Genomic DNA, 26,623 nt, shown 5'->3' with positions numbered 1-26,623 from the left:
TGCTTTAAAAGCTTGACTTCGATTTCTCCTTCATTGTTTAATTTTTCACTTTTTTATAAAAACAAGATTTTTTGTGCAGAATGAAATGAAGTATCTACTTCTTGACCTTTAAAACGGATATAGATAAAACCCATCATACGTGTCCATCTAAAAGCTCAGGCAGTAAATGTAGCTTAGCATTGATCTCATATGATTATGGATTATGGATCAGTAATCCCATCCTGCTAAGTGCTTATGTGAGCTCAGATATATAATGCTAAAAGTTATTGAGCTGGATCTGTGAAGCTGAAAACACAGATTTCATCTCTAGAACTAAATACTGTATTCTGTCATCATTATTAATTGTGTCAGTTTTGATGTTTACCGGGATGATCACGAGATATGTGAGGACCAATTGCATTTGATGACATTAACATCAAACCTGATGTAACGTGAATGTTGTAATATGTGAATTAGCAATGTAATCTCATGAGAATATGTGTGTATTTTTACGTAAAGTGTGGTTTTTTACTTACATTTGCATACACACTGAAGCATATAACATTGACGTGTTGACAGGACTAATATGTTGATTATATAAGTATTAACAGCTTTACAGACGTACAGATTTGTAAGTATTCATAATTGTTAAAATTGCAGGCATTGGCATTTCTTACTCTATATTAATGACATGTTTTCAGTCATATTTTCTGACTTATTTATTTAAGATAGTTTACTCTTAATGAAATGTTCATTACTTTCAGAGACTTACACAAGACTCCCTTTTAAAACCTTAATATAAAGAACATTTCTGTAATCATTTTAATCATTATGTAATATTTAGTTTGTTTGCTGTGACACACAAAAGTAGTTTTCTCCTATGCAATAATAATTACACCAAAACACATCCAAAATCCAAATTTTGATCCCATTTCTTATCAGCAACTGTAAACGTCAAATCTTGTGTTTGTTATTCAATTCAAATATTGTGCCTCAAGAAGCTTTACAAAACATTGTTTTATGGCAGTGATAGCGAAACTCATTGGCTCTTATTTGCTATGTCACAGATTTGGATTAATAACTGGATTAATAACTTCAATATTTGAAGAGTTTGTTTCCAAAACGTAATAAATCCATTTTGACTAATTTCGGTAAAAATTTGTTTTTTATACCAAGAAAGTGACAAGATGAAAACCACTATTTTCTGTTACAAACTTTTACATAACATCTTTGGGTTTTATAAACAACAACAAAAAAAAAAAAATTCAAAGCCGTAATTTAAATTTCAAAAATATATTATAAAAATTGATAATTTTTTCCACAAAATGCAATAAATCCATGACAAGTTTTTGTTTTTCAAAATGCTATAAATTTATTGAATCAATATATAAATGTGCATTCATCTTTGCCATGTTATATTCATTTAGTTGACTAGTGGTATGCACTGATTAAAAAAAAAACATTAATGGCATTAACCAAAACACTTACGTTGTCATATTAAGAACATGGTCATTGCTGCTGTCCTCCTTGGGACGTCGTCGCTTAACATTTTTCACAGCGATCAGCTGTAAAATGTTTTAGTTCTGCTCGATTTTCATTGACTTTGAGTAAAATAATGTAAAGTTTTTCATAAGATCCCCTGGGGTCAATGTGTTAGCATGAGCTTGATGGTGTCATGAGAAAAAGCAACCGTCTCCCGAGTGCCTCTTGCGTAAATTATTAGATGTTGATGGCTTACGTTTCTTTCCTGTCATAGAAAACCACCACAGGTTTATCAATGACATCAAAAGTATTATTTTGTTTTTGTTTGTTTGTTGATTATAAAGTACAAAGTAGATGAGGAAAACTAGGATTTGGTAGATGAGGAAAACTAGGATTCGGTGTGTATTCAAAGCGCCGCCATTGTTGTTTACAATGCGTGGAATGGTGCGTTGTGATTTGTTGAGCGGATTTAATGCATTCTGCAAAGAAGAACTGGCGTTTATTGCGTTTTGGGAAAAAAGGGAGAAAAGATGACAGAATAACACAGCGGATATCAGATTTTGCGTAAAATAAAGAATTTACTTTTAAATACTGACCTGATACAATACTGATTTTGGCAGTAACTCTTTATTTATTTTTGTGGTTTTTAAAACTCTTTTTCTTTGGTATGGGTGAGTTAGGGTGGTAACATTTGATAAATGGTTAAAGGGAAAATATACAGCAATCTTTATGGTATGAAATATTTGTAAATGTTTTACGTTTTGTAGCTGTAAAAACGTAATAATGCTACGATTAAATGTTGCAAATGCGTCTACGCTGTAGGCTTCCGCATCTATTTAAACGTAAAAAAATACATTTTGCATGCAATCTTCTGAATAATGTTAAGTCATGTGCGTATAACAGGGTGTTTTTGAAAGTGTGTGTAAACTTTAGTTAAGGAATCAGTTAATGTTTCCCTGTCTTTGCCTAAAGCCTAATGGTTAAAGATCTGAGTGGCACTTCAAAGGGTTTCAGTTCCAGGTAAATGTGACCCAGACACACGACATCGCAACTCGACCCCGAGCACAACAACACCTGACCTCAGGTTACACAACGACACCTGTCATCATTTTACTGTACATCACTGTCATTTAAAAATAACCTTGTCTTACCCTTCCTCAAACTCTGATCCTCGTAAAACCAAGGGTTCAGTTTCTAATGGGTGTGTGTTGAGGTCAGAAGAAAGCTTTTCACTATATTAGTCATGTCTGGACTTTTGGTCCTGCAAGTAAACAGTTTTGCAATTGTCTGACTACACACACACGAACACACATTCAGGTATTTTCCTGTACACGTTGAACCCTACATGCTTGTAAAATCCACGAGTGACTCACAAGTTAAGATTAGCCATAAGATCTGTGTGTTTTTTCATGATAATGTCTTGAGACCTGTGCACTCCCACAATCCTCAGGCGTCCTGTTTAAACTTCATTATTATCAGTGTGATAACGCTGTAGTCTGAAGATAAGGACAAGGGCATTGTTTCAAAACTACTCTGTCTGTTGTCTACATAGATAACATCCTCATAAGTGACTGATTAGTAATGTTATATGTAGGCAGCAACTCTTTAGTCTAACACCCTGAAGGCAATGACATAATAACATGCTTAAAAGCACACGAAACGTCTTAGCAGCACGCCAGTGACCCATAACACACTAATAGGCTATCATGTACAGACAAGCACAACACGGTTAATGCTTTTCAGGTGTCGAGGACCATATCTTGAATCAAATCAAATGAACTGTGCTACTTTAATAACCAATCATGAGCCTTCCATAGTAGGACAAAGAATACTATGGAAGTCAAAGAGGCCTCCGATCGGTTTGGTTACAAACATTCCTTGAAACATCTTTCTTTGTGTTCATCAGAACAAATACATTTATAGAGATTTGTAATAACATGAAAGTGAATAAATGATAACAACATTTTCATTTTTTTTCTTTTTTTATGAGAATTAGACATGCACTCATGCTTTATGTTGCAGCCCGTCGTCACGTTTTCTGCACACATTTGATGCCTTACAATGTTGCAGGCATCTTTCATAATTTATTATCAGAGTTTTGTTTGTGTTGATGACAGTCGGTCCATCTGTGCGCTGATCTTTATTTAACAGCGAGCTGTATTGAGAAACACACACCAGATCGGTTTCATCCTGGTCATGTATTGAATCAGATCAGTTTCAGCGCTTTGTTACAAGGCACCAACAGAGAGATCAGATTCCACTGAGAGCAATCCTTCAATTCAGAGAGAGAGAGAGCGAGAGAGAGGCATTGAGTGGCGGACAGACTGTGTGTACCTGTGATGTTAATTATTTTTTAATGGTTAATTAATGTCAACAACCTTCTGGAAGATTTGGATGTTTTACACCTGCAGAGCACACACGATGCTCTCATTTACACCTGGCCGAGAGACAGAGAGAGAGAGAGAGACATGCGGGACAGAGAGAGACAGATGTGGAAGTGAAAAGAAAAGACTTGTCCTGTTGATTGTGTTTTGTTGTTGTTTGCATTGTGAGTGATGGAGAATTTAATTGAGTTGTGCCATCTGCTTCTCGCTCTCTTACTGTGAAAGTGGAGCTCAGAACTACTGACTTATCCACGTCTCCATGGAGTTTCCATTGAGATGAGCTTTGTTTCAGCTCAATTAGCCTAGATCTTTTAAACAAGGATCAGATCACACAGACACACACACACACATACACCTGTAGCAAAGAAAGCTAGGTTGGATATACTGTAAAATAGAGATGCTTTGGATGCTTATCACGCGTCTCCTGTAAATTAGCATTAAAGATCCCAGTGTTCCAGATGATTTGTCGGTATGCCTCACTTTTTAATCAAAAGTCAAAACTGTTACATTTCTCCACAGCTGTGCTATGCACATTCATTTCATAGCTCGATTGACTTGTTTGTGTCTAGTTTTGTTCTCATTTTTTATTATAAGATGTCTGGAGAATAATCAAAAAGACTGAGACAAAGTTACTTACTGTAGAACAAAATGGAGCTTTTCATGTAACAATAACAAAAAACAACTTATGAGCAACACACAAACACACATCACCTACCAAAGTCACAATCAAAGCTGTTTTATACTCCCGCGTCAGTCTGATCCCTTATCCTCTATGCTGTAAGCTACGCATTCGTTTTTATTTATACTTCTGCATCGCTGTTTTGTTAAATCTTGCTTGTTACTTCTCCTAAGTTTGGTGTTTAATGTGTTCACGGAAGTATATTTCTGCTTGGGTTTTATTTGGGGTTATTTTGTGTTTGATTTCTTTCTTACTTTGACTTTGTAATTATTATTTTCGATTTTGTGTTTTTCAAACATTGTAATGTCAAACTGCCAAAAACTTTCTTTTAAGCCCAGTCTAATTATTCACCGTTGAAATAAAAGATTAAATAGTTTGGTTTTCACTGCGTCCTCCTTTTTGTCATGACCTGAGCTGATTGTGACACATGTGGGGGCTCGTCCGGGATTTGAACTCAGGACCTCTCGCACCCAAAGTGAGAATCATTTCTCTAGACCAGTGGTTCTCAACTCCAGTCCTCGGGCCCCCCCTCCCAGAACATTTTAGATGTCTCCATACATAAAACAACTGATTCAGTTCATCAGTTTGTTAGTGTGTTAATTAAGGAAAGGTTTCAACATTCTGGATGTAGTCTGATTAGTGGAATCAGGTGTTTCATATCAGGAGATATCTAAAACATTCTGGGAGGGGGTTCCGAGGAATGGAGTTGAGAACCACTGCTCTAGTCTAGACAATGTGCAATTACACAGGCAGACCTCTAGTAGGCAGTGTCCATAGGCATGTTACTGGTGTGACCTACAGTATCAAGGTAAAAGCAAAAGAAGCAGCAGCAGCAGCTTGGAGTTGTTGAAGAAACATCAACACTAGCTGGGTTTCCATCCAAACTTAAATCGAATTTTTTCAAAATTCGCAAAAAAAGAAAAACAAACAAATGCGAATTAAGTGCGTTTCCATCTAGTTGTTCGATCGAATGACGGTGGTATTGGAACCTAGTAACCAACAATAAACAACACAAGGCACGCTTGGAAAAATGGAGACAGGACTGCATGTAGTCACAATTGGGCAAGTTATTAATTAACTAGCAGTGCCGGTTGTAATTCCCAAACTGAATGCTGTGCACAGAAGAAGGAATGCAAAGTTTTTGATGCAGGCACTAGCAGCAAGGGCATTTCGATGACGTCAAGCCCCATATATGGGAAAGGCAACATCAGCTGATACAGCTAGACCATCAGTAACGTGGGTTTAATGTTCGCTATGTCAGAATTTAAATTATGACCTGAGGGAGGGGTCTAGCGGACCAATCATAGCAGATCATCATAGCACTTGTGGTCCACATAGAACTAATGCGTTGTTACATTTTTGAAAAGTACGTGTGGACTCTTCAGTCCCTCGCGAGATGTCAAAAATTGACCATTTTTTGGCCTTAAGGCATACTGTAGCTACAGCATAGGTAAGTCACAAAAGTATAAATCAGGCTTCACTTTGTCAGAGCTTAATTTGCCATGCAAATATAAGTATAATGTCTTTATTAGGACAAGCGCTGGAAGCCATAGCTCATACAAATCATTTTGCAACTATACACCATTTTGTGTCTGTGCATGTGTGTGTGCGTGTGTATATAGGTTATTATGACCACATCATTTGGTTGAGCTACTGTAAACCCCAAATCAACCATCTCATTCACCGTGCTTGAAGTGCTTAGACAAGTGCTAAGTCTCTTCTCCTGTCTTCATCCTCTGGTTAATCTGGTTTAATCTGTCAGAGGTTATATTGCTTATTTCGTTGTGCTTGTACTATGAGAGTAAAGTTCTTTAGTAAAGTGTGAAGCTTATATGTTTGTGTATTTTCAGTGCACTGTTTGGTGGTTTTAAGGATCTTCTTGGTCAGTGTTTATTGGACAAAAACACAAAACTTACTAACTTTTCTCTCTCAATAGGTAATGTTTTGGAATTGTGCAAACTAGTAACTTGGTAAGCACTTCTTGTATTAATTATTAATTATAGATGCACCGATTGCAACTTTCTTGGACGATTGCCAATGCCTATTTTTGACGACAATTGACCGCATACAGGCTAGAAAAAATCCACTTTTCTGTTTTTTAATAAAAAACTTTTTCATCAAAAAATCAATTATTAAACATTGCACTTTCACCCCAACTGCATTAAATTACAGGATCTTCTTTCATTTGAACAGATTTCATAATAAAGTGCTTTCAGACTCAGTCAGGCTCACTTACATAATGTCCAAATATCAGTTATGAAACTCATCAGATTTCTGAAGCCTCTGCCTGGAGAACAGCTGGTCATCCAGAGCAGAGTCCTACACCCAGGTGAGTGAACCAATGGAATAATATCAAAGGTTCATTTGCAGAGTAGATGCAAGGCAGGAATCAATATAGGCACGGCAGACTGCGGGTCTAAAACTCAAGACCATTTTGACTTGTTTCCGCAGGTTTCTTTAAAAGTCTTGTTTGGATCTTGTTTCCGGGTATGGATTAAATGAATGCTGCTGTTGGATAACTGGTCGGGTGGTGTTTCCACTGCGAGTCTGTGTATGGCTGTGACGTTATTGCTTGCAACAAAAGGACCAGCTTGGAATGTGAATGTCCTGAGACTGACGGTCTCTGACCAGTTAATCGGTGCATCTCTTCTATTAATGCATATGACAAAACGCTGTATTGTTTCATAATCTTTGTAAGTCGCTTTAAATAAAAGCGTCTGCTAAATGTAAATGTAAAAGAGCTCCACTGCAACATCTCTGATATTCTGGTCCTATGGTATGCTTAGGTTTACCTCTTTTGTATTTTTTACTTTTGTCCCGGACGAGCCCCCAGAACTGTAAGGTACAATTTTCTGCAGAACACAGTCTTCTATAACCGAGTGCAAAAACTCTGTTTCCTTACAGTAACAGGAGAGACAAATAAATGACACACACACTCAAGGGTACATCTCAGTTGATTCTCAGTTTATTATGTGACAAGCAGACACTTACATGTGTGATAATAGCCTTGAGAACTGGCATAAATGGTATAGATAAAGAACAAACACTCTGTTCAGAGTTATTTTACGTATGTAGCATAAACCTTCCACAGTTAAATCAGAAGAGCCTGGTCAACATTAATATTTTACATCAGTGAAAAGTCATTCCATAATTAAGAAAAGTTATTGCAAAGCTCTCTTTAACACACCTCGGTTGAGCGAGAGTTTTACGATGTTAGCGGCGCAAAGCTTCACTACCCGTTCTCTAAAGCGTTATGTGCACTCACCTGTAAAGATTTAGACGTAAAAACATGACCTGACCTTTCAAGTACCAGGCTCTGTAAAATGTCAAGGCAAGCTCAGAGTTAAACAGAGAAAAGTTGATGTGCCATTCCCGTATATATTTGTTGTAAAACCATGTTATATTTGAAGGAAAACTGAAAATGGTCATCAGCTCACTAACAACACGCTTTATAGTACTGAAGTATCACCGTGGACAATGTTTATGAGGGTTGCGCAAACACTGCACCAATCTCTTTTGAAATATTCAATGCTTGGCATAGATTGTTTAGGGGCGATACTGTTTCATAATAGCGTCTGGTTGTTAACACCTCTTGTAAAATAATATTACTCATGTTAGTGGTTTCAGAGTGACACTCTGAGGCCGAGAGTTTAATGAGCTGTCAACAGGCCCGAAACTCACTTGATTTGGCTGCCGGACCGGATCACAGCGTTCCTGTTTGAAAATGATGCTTTGGGAACATTTTAATTGGGTTGATTTTACTCAGCCATTTCAGAAAGGATCAGAAAATCATTCTCACTGCAATTTCTTGAGGTGGAGACATAATGACTTCTCCATCCTTGCGAGAAACAGCTACAGGTCAACCAGTCACCGCTGATTTGGCGGTCTTCAAGTCTTCACACAGATCACCAGGCATGCAGAACATCTCCGTTATTTTCAGAATCATAGAAATGTACCCATATTAATCAACAGAGGTTCCTGATTGCTAAATCTATGTCTTCAAATTCAAGCAAATCTTTCCATGCTTTTTAAGTCCATCTTATGATTGTTTGCCAATCTTAGCTGGTAAGGTTGGTCTACAGGAATGATTTTGGAAGGGTTTTGAGCACTTGTTAGCTAGTCAGGAAAGTAGACATTGGTGGTTAAAGTGGTCAGAGGGGTTTAGTTTGTCTGTTTGAGTTATTGTGGGAAAAGCAGAGAACGCTGGGAAACTCTTCTCATCCCACTACATCATTATTCTGCTGGAGCGCTACTTTGGCGCAAGGACAAAATTTAGCATAATTTATGCATGACTGTCGTCGGTTTTCTGAAAAACGGCTCTGATTTTAGCATCACGCGCGGCAAAGCCTCTCCAGAGATCTGGCTAAAGAGAAGTTGTTTAGAAGTTTATGAGCATATCTGCATGCGTTATTATGCACCGGCCAAGCGAGAACGGGACGGAGGCTTTATATTCCACTTCTATGCCTTTGCTCTCCGAGTTGCGCTCTTTACAATCTTGCCGAAGATGAAAAGATGAAAATATTACTCAATAAAAGCCTGCGAGAGGAAAGAGCTGCATTCGGCCTTGGATTGCTTTGAATTTGAATGGAGAAGATGTTATTCAGACAGTGGGCCGTGTTCCCTGTAGACCATCAAAGGATGGACTTATAAAGCAGAAGAGAAAGGCCGGCTAAGAAGCAGAAAAGGGAATAGGAGATATAGTGCTTTTGTGTGTGTTGGTGAATATACAGGTAAAATAACTGCCTTTGAAGTGTTCCTCTCTTCTCCTCTACAATTATTTATTGACCTTTCCGAGCCAAACTTATCGCACCTTGCGCTGTCCTCTCCTCGTTGCCATGGAGACGGCCAACTTCCGGTTACCATGACTCCCTTGGTAATCTCGTTCATAGTCAGTAATTGCACTTTCACAACATGTGATTATTGCGCATTGAGTTTTAGATGGCGACTTTGATGTCTGATCGCTAATAGCCAATATACGGACAACACAGCAAATCTATACAGCAGCAGCAAATAGATTCTTAAATAAAATAACTGCTAGTCTTATATTTGAAATATTTGAACATCCAATAAAAATGACACAAATGAGCACCATTAGGATGCTTGATATTAATTTCTAGTGTTAATTTGCTCCATTTATAGTGAGGAAATGTCTCATTGGCTCTGGAATATGAACATTACAATAGACAATGCTCTCCTTTATTATTCATTTTCTTCCTCTCTCTTCTCTCTGTCTCACTTACTGTCTCTGTGATTAATGACTGTACTTCTCGACGGGTAGTCGTTGTCTACAGATTTTTTTTAATCAGACAGAATCACTGTGGTTTAAAATTGTTGCATACAGAGATAGTGAAAACCTGAGTTGGCAAATTCTAGAAAAATTTCTTGCCCATGTAGTCTTAAAAAAATATATGATTGATCAAGAATATATACTTTCCTATCTGCCTAGACTTATAGATTTATTGCATATAATCACATATATTGTACTGTATGTATTACAGTCAACTTTTGGGATGAATTTTAACCTGTTAATGATCATGTCAGTGTATTAAGTCTTGGCAGGACTAAAGTATGAGTGACATCAAATTACCGATTGCCAAGGTAGGGCGGACTACGAAAACGTTTTTTGGATGGTAATTGTTTCTCGTGGTGATATAAGGTATTTTCATCATTTACACGGGTTAGTCAGTGATTTTATTGCTGTTAGAATGTCAGTGTTTTTTCCGACCACGTGCATAAAAATCCCCGACCGAATCACCTACTGTTTTTTGATGAACGCCAAGTCGTGTGGTAATTGGTTATTGTCGTCTGAATCCAGATGTTTGAGTTTATAAAAGGGTAGGGTGGCCATTCGTGCCAGTTCCGCCGGACACGTCCCGAACATGTTTTCGGGTTCGTTCTCCGGAAGTCGCGTTGGTCAACCGCATACGTCATCGAGGTTCTCACATTTCAGTTAAAATACATTAGAAAATAAAGATTTATTTCTTTTAAGACATACAATCATTGTAGTTTCATTCTTACCTTGAAATGTAACGGTTGCTTTTCTGAAATTAAACCCGAAATATTAAACCTTGATGACGTATGCGGTCGAACAACGCGACTTCCGGAGAACGAACCTGAAAACATGTTCGGGACGTGTCCGGCGGAACTGGCACAAATGGCCACCCTATAAAAGGGGAACAATGTAAAAGTCATTCTGCACTTTCTTTTAGACCACTGAAAAGCACTGTATGGTCATTCACAGTACTTGTATAAACAGTACTTATAAAGTGTTTCATCATCTCTGCACTACAGCAAGTGGATGCTGATATATATAAGGGAAGACGATTTCAAAAACGTCTACCGTATTTTCCGAACTATAAGTCACACTATTTTAATATTTCCGCTGGTCCTGCGACTTATATTCAGGTGCGACTTGTAAGTCACTTGGAGTTGGGGCTGGAGGTGGGTGACTGTTAGAGCTCTGATCACTATATCATTGGCTTTAAATGACCTGAAAAGCCAATAAAGATGATTGGCTGGCGGATCGCAAGACTAGGAAATATATCTCCGTGCCTCTAGAGTTTCATGACTGAACTAGGTCATGTAATTAAGGCAGAAAATGAATTTGTGTGAAGATTTTTTCTGATTTCTATTACTTGAATAGACTACCATCACTTCAACCAGCTTTTTATTGTAACCACAAGGAAGAAATAGATAAGTTTTCATAATGAAGGTGCACGAGGCGCAGAACCATGAAATGCAGTTTCAGTTATTGAATAAAGGTTAAAATAAAATGAAGTGTTAACTTTATGGTACAGCAGTGAGTGTTGTGTTTCTTTCTCTCTCTGTCTCTCTCTCTCTCTCTCTCTCTCTCTCTCTCTTTCTCTCTCTCTAACTCTTTCCAACTCTCTGTCTCTCTTCTGGTCCTCTGGGGCAAAAGCAATAACTTCTTCTCCTGACGGACATATTGAGCAATAAACTCTCACACCTGCAGTTGTGTGTTTCTCACACTCATCCTCTGAGAGGATGGATCAGGTTATAGAGATAGGGTGGACAGATGGAGGCAGAGACGCGTCTGCCTGTGCTGAATAACCGACAGCTGACATCCTGCATGGGCCGCTGCGGTCTATATCACATGACAGAGGACCAGGGATTGGACGCTAGCAGTGATTGAAAGACTCGGCAGCCAATCAGACGGCATGCGGGGAGGACCATATTGTCCCTCAGCAGGAAGTAATTCAGCAAGACAAACTGAGTGAAGTGTGCGTATCAGGTGTGTTTCGATCAACAGCTGTTTCACTGGAAATCTCCTTCAGTCCCATAGCAGGTGGCATTATTATTGTGATAAAGTACATGGAGATCAAACAGCAGAAGATACACGGCTGATCAGTCTTTCTGGTTAAAGACACTAAAGGGGCATGTACACCAAAGCGTTTAAACATAAAAACGGCAGGCAGACGCCGACTGTAGGCGCTTGCTAGCTTTTTTCAGCTGAGCGCTTTGGTTGCTATGATATTTCTGCTTTGTTTATTGAGCGTTGAATGATGCGCTGGTTGGTTGTTGTGATATTGGTCCCACCCCTCCTACACTGTGATTGGACGGATGAGTGAGAAGTGACATTGAGGCTAGAAAAAACGCTGAGTGTCGGCGCTTAGCGCGGACAAAACCCGCCAGCTGCTGCCGTTTTTGAAAAGCATGGCGCTTTCACTGGAAACAATTGAAAACATACAGCGGCCGCGTGAGGATTCATTAAAATCAGATTCATTTATTTTCAGTCAGAAAGAATGAAAGGAAAAAATTAGATGGAATGAAAGAAAGTTGTTCATTTGTTTGTTTCTGTCTGTGGTCGTTTGTTCGTTCGTTCGCTTGTTTCTGTCTGTGGTTGAATGTAGAATATACAAAGTAAGTGATGCAGAACAGGCAAATGTCTTCAGCAGAGATATCAAAACACAACTCTTGTAGATTTGCAAACACACTGGGCGTGTGTGACCTGTGTGAACTATGTAACTAGACAAACAGAGTTATTAATTTTGCTTTGTTTTCTATCTACGTTTGTTTGTTACGCTAAACATTTGCTTACACAAATTGAAGGTCAGATTGTGTTCGACGGTGTTGCTAATGGAATTATGGGAAATGATTTTCCTCTTGCACAGTCATAAGCAGACCTCTCTCACAATGATGTTTCACACCACCACAAAATGCTAGCATGAGCAATATTATTATTTGTACAGTAAACACACAATAGATTGTACTGAAGGTCTGGTAACCATGGCCTTTTGATTGGCTGCAGACCGCCCAAGAGTCCATTTGACTGACACGATAAAAAAACAATTACATTTTGCATTGTGCCGCATCATGTTAAGGGGCGTGCAGATGTCTCTGCATTAACATATCAGTGTGCAACCATCATTCCTGAATGTCTCTAAAGTTTTATAACAATAATGACAAACACGTTACAATTAAATACCGCTAACTGGATCAAGCAAAACGAGGACACCCTAATGTCACTTAAGGCAGGTTTTTGTCATATTATTTATCTTATTTTTCCTTACTATTGATCTTAAGCCTGGAGTATAGTTAGTTTTTATTACATGTACGCGAGCATACTTGCACAGTTGAACACAGTCTTATAAAGCATAGTTAATTTGACTCTTACGCGGACACATACGTTCGACGCATGTGCATTAGGACCAAATTGCAATACCTCTACTGGGCTACATACTACATACTCCTGTACAAACATGTGCAACATACACGTACAAAGTGTGCTCGATTATAAAAATTTGGAGGAACGCGTAGAGTATGCGCATATTATTTCCTATTTGTACTATATGCTGACCCCAATGTGTAAAAGCAAAATGTGTGCAGATGTTTGTGTTAGGAATCAAGTGTATATTTATTCTAGTATCTGGAGAACTGGCCATTTGTTCATTAATGTTCTTTCTTGCAAAACCAGATTTGCATTTTCTGTACTTACAGTACTTCAGTACTTACAAAGGCGCTAAAAGAACACTGACAAAAACATGCAAAATATCTTAAACAGATGCAAAGAAACACCAATCATAAGTATGCAAATGAAAGAATAACCACCTGAGATGGTTGGTCCTCGCTGGTTCAGCCAGCACACAAATGCCAAACACCAGATTCCTTAAGATTATCTGTTACAACTGAAGCTATCAGAATTCGCAATGTGCGAAGGAAAGAGAGAGAGGTCTGATCACTGACAGGAGTTATAGCACAGCTGTCTTTACAAGGCCCATGATATGAGATATCAGTCCTGTTCGTGCCTTATAGGACGAGAGAGAGAGAGAGAAAGTGAGCGAGATAGATATTCGGGTTATTCAGTACAGTGGGACCATTATATTCACACTCCCATCTGATAGCATTTGTGTTACAGGATTGTGTTACTGTGTGTGTGTGAACGGGTCTCATCCTAATGAAAGCTTTTGTCGGCCCACAGAGCTCACTGTTCCAAGCAACACACACCCTGATGGTTATCATGATATCTGTCCTACATACACACACACAGATAACACACGTTTAACGATGTCCAGATAAGAGTTCTGTCCTAGCAGTCTCGCAAACTCATGCTTGTCCTCTACGATTGTCCTCTTTTTGTGTCATTGCTTCAACGGTGTGTGATGTTCATCTCTGTGCTTTACCGGCAGTCTTAAGACAGCAACGAATTGCAGGAATATGTTTGTACCCACATCTCTATTGGATACTAACTTCCTCAATGAGTGCGTTTACATGCAAATCAACAAACCGGCTATGCAGAAAACTGCGTTTACATGGGATTTCGAGATTTGTCAGGTTTCTCGCAGGCAGTGACGTCACCGAGTATGTCTAGTCATTCAGAAAGCCGGCTGGAAATCTGTCTTAAGCTTTACTGTAGGGCTGCACGATAAATTGCATGCGATGGAGCGGCATTTACTACACAGAGCCATAGTTCCCTGACAAGCTGGGCCGTATCGCATACATATCGCAGGCAATACGTTCGCGATAACTAATGCGGAATTTCCCCGATTGTCAGTGAACTACGACTCTGTGTAGTAAATGCCGCTCCATCTGAAAATAGCTGATGGTGATTAACCAATCAAGGAACCGGCATTACTGAAGAGATGGGCGTGCACAATCACATGCGATTTATTGTGCAGCCCTACTTTACTGTTGTATCCCTTCTCATGTCGGCAGAACCTGTATGATAATGTAAAATAAACTTTTATTTTTGCAGTTTCTCTGCCAGTTAAGGTGTTTACATGCAATGTAAATCGGTTTTTGCTTATGCCGTTTATGGGCTTTCCCCAATAAAAGAAAACTGCTTTACGCATTAAAGGTGCTCTAAGCGAATTCACGCGTTTTAGACCATAAAACATTTTTTGTTACATACAGCAAACATCTCCTCACTATCTGTTTGCTGCCTGTCCGCTGATCAAACTGTAAAAAAACACGATCTCTGTAGACAGCCCAGTCTCCACAAACTTCAATATAAACACAGTGGCCAAACCTAGCACCACAAAACAAAACAAAGTATTCAAGCCAATAAACGACAAAAAGGATTTGGGGGTGGGGCTTGGGCGCGTTCATGAAAGCACGGAAGGGAGGGGGAGGGGGAGGAGTTAGCTACGCTCCGTCTGTTTGAAAACAATTCAAACATCAACAAAAACTAACGTCTTGCAGATTCGCTTAGAACGCCTTTAAAGCAACACTATGTAGTTTCCATGTAAAAATGACTTACAGCTTCCCCATGTGGTTGAAAAGCGCAACAGTGCCTGGTATCAGACAGTCTTCTGCAGGCAGGGGGAGGGGCGGGGCTGTGTGCTCTACCCTCCACCGCCACTTTCAGAGTGTGCTTGTAGCAGCTAGGAGCCTGCTCAGGTTGCAGCAGCAGTAGAATTTGTCCAGTTAAAAGTTGTTCTATCACTGAAATAATTTTAGAGACATTATTTAAAGCAGTGGCGCGGCGTGTCATGTACGGTGTGAGCGTCGAGGAGAGTTGAAATCAGTTCAACTTTATGGTAATGAGCTATGACGCGGTTCTGCGGCAACCAGTAGGAATATAGAAACGTTCGGCGGAAACCAGTCAGAAGGCGGAAAACGCTTGAGAGAATTCCAGAGAATCGTAGTGTCATTGGCAGGGCAGCCAGAGCTTTGTAAAGAGTAAAAATAAATAAAAATTCTTAAATTAAGATGCTTTTTCTTGATGAGCAAAACGACACAATAAAATAAATCTAGTTTATAGACCAAAAATATAAAATTTAAGTGATTTTGCGTATAAAACATCCCAATGGGGTAAGCTAATTTTTCTTGAAGATCAAGAAGATCAGATTTTTTTACTTGTTTTATGCACAAAATCACTTAAATTTGATATTTTTTGTTTAAAAACTAGACTTATTTTCTTGTGTTGTTTTGCTCATCAAGAAAAAACATCTTAATTAAAGAATTTTTTTTACTGAAAACAAGACAAAAAAACTAAGATTTTTTTCTCATAAACATAATTTTTTTCAGTGTAGTTAAATATATTGAGATTGTAAAAAAAAACAAAAAAACAAGGCATGTACATTAGCATTTTTGTTAGCATGTGTGTTTATTAATGTCTAATGAAAATGTTGATATATAGCATTGCTGTTTGCCAGGAGTGAGTTGTTTTTCAGATCGTTTTTAATTCTCATCTGAATGCGTTTGCGTTGTCGAGCATATGTCGATGCAAGAGTTTGTGACCTTAAATGTTATCCGGTGGTAATTTTAAGTTGAAGAAGATCCAAAGCTAGCATCAGAGCTAATGAGCGTGTTTGTGCACGGATGCGTCCTCGGTTTGGCAGCGGTCCGATACGGATGGGAATTTAATTTGGTTTAACGGGGAGGAAATGATTTTGCTTTGAAGGGCGAGAGTGAGAGAGAAAGACGCGGGAATGAAATAGTTGGGTAAAATCACTCGAGAGGTGTAACTAGATGTGATAATTTTCTGAAAAATCTCACCCTCATTTATAGACGGTACTGAAACGTCCTAAACCACAGCTAACAATGTGCTGCCACTTCTCGGTGTGCGTGTGTGACTTTTAAGTGTCATATTTTTCAAGTGTGTGGATTCACAGCTCTCTCTCTCACTTTCTCTCTTTTGTGGCGTTCGTTGGTGTTCGTGTGTGTGTGCGTGCGTATCTCTATTTCTGAATTGCACTGAAAGTCTCTGACAGTTGTGGTTAAGTCGGCGAGCAAAAAAGCCCAATGCACCAGCTGACGACAGGGAATCTGGGTACAAAAAAGGCCAGCGATTGCGCTGACACTGGGGATTCAAGCCTCATCTGCTGCTCTGCATATCCCAGCATGCCTCTCTCTGCTCTGATTGGCCGTTCTCTCGCATTATTGAGAAGATGCGCACACACACACATGCCAACATTTCTGCATTTTGCTGACAAAACCGTCTTATTGTGTGTGTCTCTACAAGGCTCGCTATACTTGGTAGGGCCGTGATTTTGTACTCACAAATATTGTAAGAGGAAAGCTGACTTCAATGATGAACAGTATTTGAAATCCTCAACAATCAATCTGGTCATTCATGTTTTGCTTTAATCTACATATGTCAATATCATGCAAATATTATATTTTCATATCATATTAATATTATATATTTTGTTTGTATAGATTTTAATATTGTATATTTATATTTTTTTGTGTTTATTTGGCAGACGCTTTTGGATCAACTGCCTAAATTCTTTGCATCCCTGCTGAAAAAACAGCATACCAGCATATGTTGTGTTTTGGTGCTGGTATGCTGGTGACCACCAGCTAAACCAGCATCAAACCAGCATAGACCAGCATAATTCCCATGCTGGTCCATGCTGGTTTAATGCTGTTTTTTCAGCAGGGATGTGCTGGACAGTACTGCAGTACCATTACCATGAAATAAAATGTCAAATGTAACAGATTTCTCTACGCCTTATTCAGATTGCCTCCATGTTGATTACAAACCAAGGCTGTGAGGGATGGACGTCCAGAGCGTGTGCTTTAAACCTATAGTTTTGTATCATTCATCATCAAAACACTAGGGATGCTCTGATCAATGCCGATCTCCACTAAAAATACGTGGCCGATCACTATTCTGAATCGGACAGCCGATCTTATTCACAGCTATTTCATGTACAATGGCTTTTGTTCAGTAAGTCCTTATCGATCTAAAATCACTGTTAGTTTGAGTCGTTTATAACATGCATTTGAAAAAGCAACACTCGTCAAACATAATTATTAAACAAATTTTTTATTATCATGAAAATACCTGAAAAGGTTTGAAGAACAGCAATATAAATATATCTTTAAGACATTTCATGGAGCTGCGTGTAATCATACCTGCATGTGTATTGTTCTTTGTCTACAGCGCATTTTGAGTTTCTGCACGAGAGCGCCCCCTGGCTTTTGGATGTAGCGGCATTTCGCCTTAATTCATTGAGAAGCATAGCAAGCATTATCGGCCGATCGATCGGAGCATCCCTACAAAACACTATCAAAAATACACTTAAAATAATTAGATTACAATCATCAATACAAATATTTGCTTCTAACTGATTTGAAATTTCTATAAACTTCAGATTCTAGATTCACATGCAATCTACATAACTTTTAAGGTTGCTTCAATAGATTTCATTTTTTACGTGAGAATAGTAATGGCTAACAGAATGACATTGGAGGAAATTTTGCGTAACAGATCCAGATCGTCAATGACAAATCAGTACTGCTTGCTTCCTGTACAGTTCACAGCTTTATGTGTTCGCAAAAACTGAAAGTAAACGCGAACGCTTGTTCAAGCGTGATTTAAATAGCCGATTCCTGAATGTTATACACCTTGATAATTACCCATCCAAATCTGTGAGAGAATGCATAAGCATTTAAATATATTTTTCCTCCCAATAAGTCAAGATAGCCCGACGGGCAGGTCGGAGATGCATTGTGGTCGGACTAGCATTTTGCAAGCCGTGTATTAGACTGAGTGTGACGGAATAAACTTAAAATATCCACACATAACAATTGAACGAGTATTATACCACGGGTCCGTTGAATGCTTGAATCTGATTGGTTGATGAATGTTCTAAGGTGTGCAATCATTTTCTGGGAAACGCATGGCGAACATATTTCCAGGCAGCTTTCTTGACCGCATTACAGTTCCATATCACTTTGCATAGTAACTGTAAAAACGGACTAACAAAAACAACATGACAGACGATTTTCCGAGGCAATAACAGCTGTTAAGAGACGCACTGAAGTAGCTTCATTCACACAATCTCTATCGCTTGTCCTCTATCTCTTGCTCGCCCTCTCTCTATCTCTTTCTCTTTCTTTCTCTCTCTCTCTCTCTCTCTCTCTGTGTCTTTGTCGCTCTCACTCTTTTTCTAATAACCTCATTAATAACTGCATTAGAATGCTATTAATGGCTCAAGCCTCTATTGCCAGCTTTAAAATGACATTTTGGAACAAGCAAAAGAGCCGTTGGATGCCGAAGATATAGTGCTATTCACAATAGCGATTTAAGTCCAAAAACCTGACAAATCACTTTAAATATATCATGTAATCGATGTTTTGAAGTGTTGTAATCGTAATATAAGCAAAATAATTAACGACGGGGCATTGAATTATTAGAAAAATAATGCACACCCAAGGTGGTGATGCGGCTGTTACACTTCGGGTGTGCATTATTTTTCTAATAATTCAACGCCTCGTCGTTAATAATTCCTTACATATATCATAATATTGTATTCATAATGTATACAATACATATCTTCTACAATATAAATAACTGATTAAAAACAAGATTTTGTATTTCCAAATTTTTTCTCCTTAACTTGCTTATATTTTAAAACTGTGGTGAGCATTTAATGATAGAAAAAACATAAAGCTGAAAAACATGTTTACCGTGAAATATATTGTTACTGTGAAATAAAATTCACAGTAAAACTAATTTCGTGAAATAGATTTTTGCTCATACCGCCCACCCTTAATGGTGGTTAAGGAATAAAAATAGCAGTCTTTCTGATTTTCACCCGACCTCCCTGTGCTTCGGTATTTGGTTTTCCTCATTCGAATCCCTCTTGAGATTTCAGGCCTGAAGAATCCGTAAACATCAGCACCTATTCATATCCGCTGCGGCGAGCCGAGCGCTCGGGAATACCGCAAGAGCCTTTATCAGTCTGATCCCAGGAGCTCGACGCCACAGAACAACAGAATTCCAGAGGAAAGAAAACCGAGCGAGTGAGGAGGGGTGAAAGAGAGAGAGAGGTGTTGAAAGTCTTGCAGTGAATTTATCTACACAACATTATGTGGCTGTGAAGGTCTGAATGCATCTCTGCCTTAATAAAACACACGTGAGAGCAGATATACGTGACTGCGCGCTCTGATCATATTTTGTTTTTTTTTCGACGTACGAGTCCTAATTAACACTACAGGAAACGTGCAATGCATCATGGGAGTCCTCACCTCGGTTCCCACGCAGATGCGCAGTTATTCATTTAGTATTTTACAAGCTAAAGCAAGTATGTTGACCTGAAAGACTGTGTACTTTCTCTTCGACATCTGATGAGTAAAAAGGTCCTTATCACGTTGACCTTTGACCCCGGACTATCCATCAGCTGTCCGAAACAATCGCTTGTTTGTTTTTGTTCAAGAGTGTTAAAGAGTTTATCGCAGGTCACATCAATACATTGAGTTTACTTTGGGAGAATGATAAAGTAATGCTATCAGTTGTGTTAGAGCCTCTAAGACTGCAATTCGACAGCAATCTCTGTGTGGAGAGATTATGAAAGGAAGTTCCTCTGCATTTAGTATAAGTATGTCGCGGATATCTATAAACTAGTTGAAACACTGACAAAGTTCACATTTTGTATACTTCCACCAATACGGATCAATTATATTGATGACATCATTCTGCACTGTAGCTGCTTCCGCATTCCAAGCTATGAGGTAAACTCGATGCCATTGGCTATTTAAAAAGTGGGAGGGGTCACCCACTAAGTCTCACCCTTTCCTGTTTCAGTGGAAATTACGTCAAAAGAACAAAGCTGCACATTTCAAGGCACTTCAGTGGATTTTTAAAGTAATTTTTGTTTAAATATTGTGTGTTTTTTCTAACATGCTTTTTTATTATCGACTAAAAAACCCACAGCATTCGAGCTCTGCTAATCTACCATTTTCTTTGTCTTTATAGGTGACTTTATAGTAAGAACCACTTGCACCTGGCCAGCCATAGCAAGAAAAGGAGCAACACTCATACCACCCAATCCAGGACAATGGGCGGGGCAATGGGGCTTTTACGAGTGCTGCTATTTGCCAGTTTGCTTGGCCCTGTAACTCTGGGTGAGTCTTTAACGCTTGCGTGTCAAACGTCCAATTGCGAATTTCAAATGTCATAATTGCGCCCTTATAGTGTATAACAGGAACGATGAGCTATTTAAAGGCTGATTTCATACAGTAATGACTAACATAATCTCTCCATTAGTGAAGTGTACTGTATAATAGACAATTATCACTTAAATGCTTGAAGTAATTTTCTTGTTTGCAAACATGATGTACTGTACTGATCATTTAGAAAACACGAATTGCTTTAATTCGCTCAAGAAATATTGTCAGGAATTATTTCGTTTTTTGTGCACCATACAGAGAAGACAGAGCAATAGACAGAGCATATCCAAGTGTACATGCACAGTCGCACTGCGAACAATTCTTAATTAGTATTTTTCTCTTGTTTTCAGTAAAAATATCTACAATTTCTTAAATTAAGATGTATTTTTTGATGAGCAAAATGACCCAAGAAAAAAAGTTTTTGGACCAGAAATATCAAATTTAAGCAAAACATCTTGAACATTTCTTAAACACTAAATTCAAGAACACTTCAAGAAAATTTTGCTTACCCCATTGGCAGATTTTTTTGCTGGTTTTATGCACAAAATCACTTAAATTTTATATATTTTGTCTAAAAACAAGACTTATTTTCTTGGGTCGTTTTGATCATCAAGAAAAAGCATCTTAATTTAAGATTGTTTTTATATTTTTACTGAAAACAAGACAAAAATACTAAGAAAAGACTTTCTTACTTAGTATTTTTGTCTTGTTTTGATTAAAAAATCAAAAAATTCTTAAATTAATTTGTATTTTCTTGATGAGCAAATAAATAACAAGTTTAGTTTTTAGACAAAAATATAAACTTTAATCACTAAAAATTAGTGCTTATACCAAGCCAAAAAAAAGATCAATGGAATAAGACATTTTTTTTAAATTAAGTTTACTTTTTTCATAAACACTTAATTCAAGAAACAATTTCTTATTCCATTGGCGGATTTTTTTTGTTCGTTTAAAGCACTAATTCGCTAAAAACTAGACAAAAAATGTTCTAGGTAATTTTGCTCATCAAGAAAATACATCTTAATTTAAGAAGTTTTAAATATTTTTACTGAAAACAAGACAAAAATACAAAGTAAGAAAGTCATTGCAAAGCATAATTCTGCAAGCGATTAGTCGCAACTAATCATTACGCATTTCTAGTTACGTGCATGCGCGACCTACAAATAGAATCTACGTTGGGTTTAAAAATTCTGGCGGTGTACGTACAGTACACGTGCACTCTTTTGAGAACAAAAATTGTTCCACGCACACTGTATGTGGACTCTTGCGCATGCGTAAAAATAGACCATTATTCGGACTTTACCGATACAGAGTTTTGCTTTTTACTCCTTGTTTTAAATGTTTATGTTACGAAATCATAGAAGTGCAGAGTGTAGCAACTACAATTTTGTTGTTATTTTCACCCATTTCAAAATAATAGCACAGTATACCTTCTGATGTATTTTTCTGCCCCTTTTGGTTGCCAGGACAAAATTTGCCCTGATCATCGGCTGTTGTTAAACAATCAGCCATTGTCTGATAGTGGGTTTTTATCTACTGAATATAGGCCAATATATCGGTGCATTCCTAATTGTAATATCTAAAACTTTTTTTTGCTGCTGCTGTGTTATCAAGGTTAAAACAAAATGTTGTGGTGATGTGTGTTTTCCTGTAGACTGCACCCTTCAGAGCGCTCACTTACACTGTAGGTGATGGTCAGTATACAGCTTATACAGTTGCTATAATATAACGTGTAGAGTTGTCATAGTAAAAAGGTGAAAGAGGAGCTGTGGTTTAGTATGAAATCCCATCACGACATACAAAATGAGTCTGGAACAACATTCATCTCATGTTTGTAATGACGTCTGTGAGTATTCAACAAAAGATTAATGCCATGTTAGCGTTTACAGCTGTATTGAAATATTAAAGGATTATTCCAGAAAAGAACACTCACCTACTAACCTACTTTAAATGAGCAAGATATTTTGTGTTTCACTTAATTCCAGCTGCCGTGTTTAATACAGCTCACAATTAATCCTACAACACAAACACAGTGGAGAAGAACATTCATTTATGTTGTAGAGTTTGGAAACGAGAGATTCTGTAGGAGTGAAACATGGAAAGCTTTGTGCCTTTGAGAGCGCTAACAAACATCAGATATGGCACCCATGGCACTCATCATGATGTTTTCTCAGACATGCAGACTACTGCGTGATGCGCGGGTTAGGTTTTTTTCCATCTCATGAGTCCCACTTTTAGGAAATTATTTGGACTGCCACAGCCTGCCCCGCATCATTGTATATATCTTTACAACCCGCCCTGCCCTGCACCCGTGACCATTAAATAGACATACTAGGCACTGAAATGTAAATAAAAACAGGCTTTATTTCAGCCTAAAAGTGTTTGGAAACAGCCATTAGATTACATCGCCCTGTAAACTGGCATCAACATGTGTTTATGAACCATAGAAACTAGCTTATTAACTCCAGCGCCAGCATTTTTATGATTTTCACAAAAGTTTAATGTCTTCCAGAAAACGTTCTTCTTTAAATATATAAACATACAATATATCAAATAAAAGAACAGACCCTCTGCTTTCAAAAACAAAAAACATTCAAAACACACTTTAGGCCCCTTAGTGCCAACTGGGCATCATTTAAATGCCACGGCCTACCTGAGCATTGTTTCTGACCATGTCCATCCCTTTATGACCACCATGTACTCATCCTCTGATGACTACTTCAAGCAGGATAATGCACCATGTCACAAAGCTGGAATCATTTCAAATTGGTTTCTTGAACATGACAATGAGTTCACTGTACTAAAATGGTCCCCACAGTCACCAGATCTCAACCCAATAGAGCATCTTTGGGATGTGGTGGAACGGGAGCTTCGTCCCCTGGATGTGCATCCCACAAATCTCCATCAACTGCAAGATGCTATCCTATCAATATGGGCCAACATTTCTTAAGAATGATTTCAGCACCTTGTTGAATCAATGCCACGTAGAATTAAGGCATTTCTGAAGGTAAAAGGGGATCAAACACAGTATTAGTATGGTGTTCCTAATAATCCTTTAGGTGAGTTGTACCATACATCAAGAGTTTGCATCCATTCTTTTCAAACGTTCAGCTTTTGTGCATTTTATGTAAAGTGCATGTGTGAAATGACAAGAGGGAGTAAATAATCATGTTTCTGATTCTAAAGGCAGATTTGTCCTTTCAAACACAGTCGGACACTTCACTTAATAACACAGCACTGCTAAAGATGTCCAACTAATACAAACAATATTTACATAAATCAGTGTTTATCAGTTATCTGGATCCTGAAGCTGCAAAAAAGTTTCACACACACACACATTATGCGGTCTTACACATATTGAATATTTAACCTGAAGTTTTTTTCTTCATTCGTGCTATGATGCAATACTATGAAAACATTGTTTGAAGCAATGTGTGTGTTACGTGAATGTAGCGTCTGCCTTTTAGTTCAATGGCTGATTTTTTTCTGATCTCTGTAAACTCATGAAATAACCAGACCTTTAAAGTGCATCATATAAATCAACATCCAGAATGAAAATATTAAACACACTCTTTAGTTAAGAGATTAACTCAACTATTTTTCAAATCTAGTCAATATTTGAAGAGTTTCGTTGCAAAACGAGATAACCACCGTTTTTTAATTGTTTAGAAATCTTGTTTTTTGGTTGAGCATTCCAGTTAATTTTAATTAAACTGCAGTTGGTTTGTTTTGATTTAAACCTTCATAACTTAAAAAATTCAGCTAAGTAGCACCATAAAACAAAATAATAACATGATAACATAATAATAAACATGTTTTGACAAAAATGTTAAAAAATGGATTTATCTCGTTTTGCAACGAAACTCTTCATTTCATGACCAATAATGTATTTGTTGTTTGGTTAATAGCATTGCAGTAATTGGCGTATCATGGAGAGTCAGCTGGTTACTGCAGTTTTTTTGTAGCAGTGCACGTTATTATAAAATAAAACGATTATTTATGATCTTTCATCAAAATTTAATAAGTTTCTGGTTTTGTAATGACCTCCACGCTGCTTTCACCAAACCCACACATGGATTTGAAATAATATTCATCAATAATGACGTAGCATTTCAGTGTAATTAAATTGCTGAGAATAAAACCTAATTCTGCCCGGCTTTATTTTCAACTATAAAATACTCAGAAAAGCCCCACATTATTAATGTCTATAAAAATGATCTAATGTTTGATATAATAAAGTATTAATATTGTCATTTTTTTCAAATCGATTTGGGATTTCTCAAAATGTTATTTAGACAGCCATTAAAATCATATTGAGATGGTTAATAAGTCATTGCACGTCTTCGATTGATAACGTAGAGTTCTTAACTTATAATGATACAAGAAAATGAATCATATTCCCTCTTATCTACTGCAGTAATATTTTTATAACTCTTTAGATAAGAGAAAACTCTTTATGTTTAAAAATAGTTTTGTGTCAATCAGGATATTTTTGACATGTTTAATTTGTTCAGGGACGGTCTGCGTTCAGAAGTGACTTTGTGTTTGCTAAATTAATTTCACCGAAGCCTTCCCCACTTCTTTTTAATGAGTGCAATTTAACGTTATTTTGACTGCAGGGATTTGTGGCTATTATAGCGTTCACTTAAAAAGATGAAGTATTAAAAACAGCATTTCTGCTCGGTGCGTCTAACCGGCCAGGTACTTAAAGTCGGCTCGTTCTACGCATCTATAGCCCGCAGGAGACCTGTTTGGATTGTAACCTTGAGACACCGTTGCCAGATTGCACACGCATGTGGGGATACGGAGGATATTAAACTCAAGTATTCATTTAACTGCGTCGTCTTATAATTTGCACAAACAGCACTTACGCTCTAGTAATGCCCCGAAAGAGAGAGAGAGAGAGAGAGAGAGAGAGAGAGAGAGAGAGAGAGAGAGAGATTTTGTTTTGTTTGCTAGGATTGCTGTAGTTCAGGTTTACTCCGGACACTTAAATTATGTATAATAATAATAATAGTAATAATTAGTGTTGAAAATAATACAAAGTTAATATTTTTATTTTATTTTATTTTATTTTATTTTATTTTATTTTATTTTATTTTATTTTATTTTATTTTATTTTATTTTATTTTATTTTATTTTATTTTATTTTATTTTATTTTATTTTATTTTATTTATCTGAGGCTAAGACCTAAACTCAACTGCTGCATTCATATAATGACAATAACACATGACTCTTAATGGTAAACTTGATACTAACAGCAATATAAAACATAACACCTCACAACTCTCAAATGTTATTGATCAAAATTGTATTTATTGAACATTTACTTATTTACAGTGAGAGATGATCTTCTGCTTGAACTGCATCATCGAAAAACATGGTTCAGTGTGTGCTGTAAAAAGTGGGAGGTCTTCTCTATTTAACACCCTAGGAGTTAACAAACACCACTAACAAAACACTGTAGGAGTTGATTTAAAAAGTGGTAACACTGTGTTTTGACACCAGCTCTTTATTTTTATAGAGTACAATAAAGTAGTTTTAACTCAATCCAGTGTTAAATTAACTTAAATTAGTTTTTTAAAAACTTCCGAAAAGCTACTAATCTCCTAGCGGAAGAACATTATGTATCCTGATCGTAAGTGTTGTAGCGAATTTGCTGAAATACTGAACTGAAATAATCTAACTATAATGCAAAAAATTATTTTCAAGAAAACACTTTCTTAGTATTTTTGT

At 37.5% G+C, this 26,623-nt stretch overlaps 1 protein-coding gene across 20 annotated transcripts in view; it reads left to right on the top strand.

The window, feature by feature from the left end:
• The window catches only part of LOC129416326 (adhesion G protein-coupled receptor L3), a 223,872-nt gene that overhangs the window by 46,128 nt on the left and 151,121 nt on the right, over positions 1 to 26,623 (top strand). For 19 of the 20 annotated variants that reach the window (XM_073858898.1, XM_073858900.1, XM_073858897.1 and 16 more), the window contains exon 2: positions 20,693 to 20,841. In XM_073858898.1, the coding sequence (XP_073714999.1) occupies positions 20,775 to 20,841 (67 nt within the window). In that variant the 5' untranslated portion in view covers positions 20,693 to 20,774. Of the gene's footprint in view, positions 1 to 20,560; positions 20,582 to 20,692; positions 20,842 to 26,623 lie in introns of those variants that run through there. The other variant, XM_073858882.1, reaches the window with a different exon arrangement.

This window comes from Misgurnus anguillicaudatus, chromosome 21, assembly GCF_027580225.2.
Source record: "Misgurnus anguillicaudatus chromosome 21, ASM2758022v2, whole genome shotgun sequence".
NCBI lineage: Eukaryota > Metazoa > Chordata > Actinopteri > Cypriniformes > Cobitidae > Misgurnus > Misgurnus anguillicaudatus.
Note: the sequence above shows the minus strand (reverse complement) of the source record. Positions and strands in the feature narration are given on the sequence as shown.